The following is a 4,029-nucleotide window of genomic DNA, read 5'->3' on the forward strand; positions in this document are numbered from 1 at the left end:
CCCAGAGTAAATAGTTTAACTTGTACACTTATTTATATATGACTAGCAAACCCGGCCCGCTTCGCTGGGCACACTAAAATATAATAGATATGGTTTAGAACAGAAAAGATATGGTTTTCATATTATTTATTTCTTTATTCTTTATTCAAGCGCTTTGGCATAACCAATATTTTTTTTTTTTTCTTTTTGTTTTTGAGTAAATATAAAATATAAATGGAAAATCATAAGTACATACCCATACTGTACATAAACAACCAAAGGTTACCCGGCTCCACGTTTTGACCAATATCTCGAGACCCCAGCCACGGAGCGGTATGAAAAATACTCTGTACTAAAGCATTCACCAACAGCTTCCATTTGATATCCATATTGTACAAACACATTCCAGGGTCCACGTTTTGGTCTCTATCTCGAGCCCCTAGTCACGGAGCGGCATGAAAAATACTCTGTACTAAAGCATTCACCAACAGCTTCAATTTGAGATCCATATTGTACAAACACATTCTAGGGTCCACGTTTTGGTCTCTATCTCGAGACCCTAGTCACGGAGCGGTATGAAAAATACTCTGTACTAAAGCATTCACCAACAGCTTCAATTTGAGATCCATATTGTACAAACACATTCTTGGTTCCACGTTTTGGTCTCTATCTCGAGACCCTAGTCATGGAGCGGCATGAAAAATACTCTGTATTAAAGCATTCACCAACAGCTTCAATTTGACATCCATATTGTACAAACACATTCTAGGTTCCATGTTTTGGTCTCTATCTCGAGACTCCAGTCACGGAGCAGCATCAAAAATACTCTGAACTAAATCATTCACCAACAGCTTCCATTTGATACCCATATTGTACATACACATCCGAAGGTTACCCGGGTCCACGTTTTGACCTATATCTCGAGCCCTATCCACCAATAGGTATCCAAACTATACGTAAACCATCTTCAATACCTTCTTAACAATGTGTGTAAGTTTGGTTTAATTCGGTGCAAAGACACGGCCGGTTAGCGAACACACACAAAAAGTTGACTTTATTTTATATATACATACATATATTGTATATCAAAATTTCAACTTGCACATATCGAAATAACTTAGAGCTATTTTATTTTTATATTTGTATTTTTTTCTTATATTTATTTATTTTTATTTCTTTCAACTTCTAATATTCTATCCGGTGACCGAAATGTATCTCTGCAAATTCGAAAACTTTACTTCTAGCTTCTGCTATCATGTATGAGCAGGCAGTGCGATTCCAACTTTAAAGTGATGCCGTTAAATCTATGAAAAAACCCTGTGCTTTTTTGTTTGTATCAACCCACCGCACCTTATTGATCGTCGGTAAATCGGTAGCATAAATCTCTGGTAAACAAGTCTGAACGTCTTTATCCCTCAATGGCTATATATACATATAATGAGTGGAAGAAATGGAATTTGCTATAAAAACCTGTTATACTACATATTGATAAAAAGCATGCATACCAACAGTTGGCGAATTGTCCAGAGCTTTTGAATTTGTTCGTCAAACATAATTGCTTGTCCAAATTAGCACACGAAATGATAAGCGCAATGTTGGGAGCTGGAAGCGAATATTTTTTTGTTGCAACATGCAATTGCGACTACAAACCGGCAATGTGTCTGCTAGTGAATACATTATATTACGTTTCCACCAAAAGCAAACACCGTGTTTGCAGGAGTTGTGTTTGGGAGAACTGTCAACTGTTTCCACCGAAAGTTTGGGAGAAACTGTGTTTGAACTGTCTTCTGTTGACATTGTGAAATAAGAATTATAAAAATTGCCAGAGTAATGGGGACAAGTTTTTCAAAGATAATTTCCGAATGGAAAGATCCTGCTTTGAAAAATTGTGCAGCAAACTTGAAAAAATAGCCAAAAGAAAAACGAACTATCGAAACCCGATTTCACTAAAAAAGCGCGTGGCAATTGCTCTGTATGCAGAAAAAAACTGCAGGCATTCGAGGTAAATCCCTATTTAGCACATTACTGCCGCCTTGATTTAAAAACTTGGTATCTTTTCTTTATTGAAAATAATTTGTTTATATCGTTAATCTGGAAAAAGCGAATTTAATTATGCATAGACTCATGGATACGAACTTTAAATCAGACGGCAGACTATTATCCTTTTAAATTTGGTGTTCATTTGGTTGCCCGATTGGCCACTTGATCCTGCTTCCACTCTTATGATACAATTTTCTAGAATTCGTGATCTGAGCATCCATTGAGTGTATGAACCATATTGTAAACAAAATCGCCACAACTGCTCGTACACATATGTAGCGTATAAAAATAATTACTCTTATTTTCATATTAATGAGCTTTTTTCATTTTTACTCATTATTAATGTCTTATTTTATTATGTTTATTCTTTTGGTTCCATTTCTTCCATATGAAACTATGTCATTCCTAAATGGTTAGCAAACAATAATTATGCTTTTATGTCTAGAATGAAACATAAAAATTGTCGCTTCTTATTGCTCGTTACATGACATACCATACCATATATCTCTTCATTTATTGTATAATCATTTGGCTTTTGAAGAATGCCACAATCTCTGTGCAAAGCGCAATGGTATGCCCATTTTAAGCAGCTGTGAGTGGCCATTCAATTTGAGATTTGGTCTGTAATGTAACACTGCCTCCCAGCAAATTTCACTTAATAATGGTATGGTCATCCACATTTTATAAAGGTCATTGCACCGTCGTATACGTTTTCCATCATATTCAATACCACCGAATATGTACATACAACCATTTTGACAGTGCGCTGCGGCATGGAAGTACAAAGCTTTTGGTAGAGAGGCTGTTTTTATAAGTGTCCATTGCTTAGTAGTAAAATTTAATCTCCATATATCTGAAAAATATACTTGATCGGCCTGCAAATGGAAAAGGGATATCCAACTTCAAATATAATTTAATAATACTAAATTTAATTATTACGCACCTGCCAGCCTCCCGTAATGAATGCTTCGACCTCACCATTCGATTTCGTGTGCTGTACGCAGGAAAAGCACTTTCGTGGGTTTGGATATCCGGAATTTTGTCGCTCGATTGTTAGATTTGTTTGTGATGTTCGATCGGGTAATGTGACGAAATATTCCCATCGGTTTGTAATTAAATTAAATGCAGGGATGCGTTGTAAATCATACACTAAATTCGATGTACCACCACCCAGCACATCTATGTATTGCCCATCGTAGACAACTTCGTGACGATAACGACCCTCTGGATCTTCGCGTATATCTGGACGACAGATATATACGCATTCCCACACTCGTGTGCGCAAATTTAAGCGATGCACATCACAAGAGTAATCATAGCCAGTTGTTCCCCCAACCGTATATAAATAATGTTCGTGTAAAACTATTCCCGGTCCATATTGCGGAATTGGCGCATCACCAGTAGCCTCTATTCGCTTAACACTCGGTTTTTTACCTGTTGTTTGATATATATAACAGTCGTTTGAGCAAGATTCACCAAATGGATAGCCGGTGCGTCAATCAAATGTCATATTGACAAATTGCAATCATTGTTGCCATGTTTCGATAAGAATGCAATAATAAATGAGGAAAATGAGCAACATTGCCACCACTTAATAATTAAATTAGACGCAAACCCAACAAAACACGCTTTGAAAAGTGGGTTTAGGTATGGAGTTGTGTTTTAATTTTGTATGGGATTTGACAGGTGTTTTGTTTGGTGTTTGCGCTAAGAACACGATAGCGGCAGAGAACCCAAACTCCGGCTGCGGTGGAAACTTAGTATTAGATCGTTTGTTACACGGATTTCAAATTGAATACTAATTTAGATATCGAGTAAAAGCAGGTGTGAGTAAGTAATAATTTGAATTGGGTTAAATATTCATAGGATTAGATATCAGATTTAGAGGAGATCATACAGACCTACATATGTATGTGTATCGATACCGTACAGAGCACAGCAGAATCCAAATGGCATTCCATGAAAGGCAGTCTCATCAGTTACAACAAACCACTTTGGATTAAATAATAC

At 36.6% G+C, this 4,029-nt stretch overlaps 1 protein-coding gene across 1 annotated transcript; it reads right to left on the minus strand.

Annotated features, from left to right (window-relative positions):
• Nucleotides 1–2,342: 2,342 nt before the first annotated feature.
• LOC129249931 (kelch domain-containing protein 10 homolog) lies at nucleotides 2,343–3,514 on the minus strand (the record flags this gene model as incomplete). The annotated part of the gene is made up of 2 exons (XM_054889599.1): nucleotides 2,343–2,894; nucleotides 2,963–3,514. Coding segments are annotated over 2 exons (903 nt in total), but the record flags the coding sequence as incomplete, so codon positions are not given.
• Nucleotides 3,515–4,029: the final 515 nt, after the last annotated feature.

The sequence above is a fragment of the Anastrepha obliqua genome, chromosome 6 (genome assembly GCF_027943255.1).
Source record: "Anastrepha obliqua isolate idAnaObli1 chromosome 6, idAnaObli1_1.0, whole genome shotgun sequence".
Classification (NCBI taxonomy): Eukaryota; Metazoa; Arthropoda; class Insecta; order Diptera; family Tephritidae; genus Anastrepha; species Anastrepha obliqua.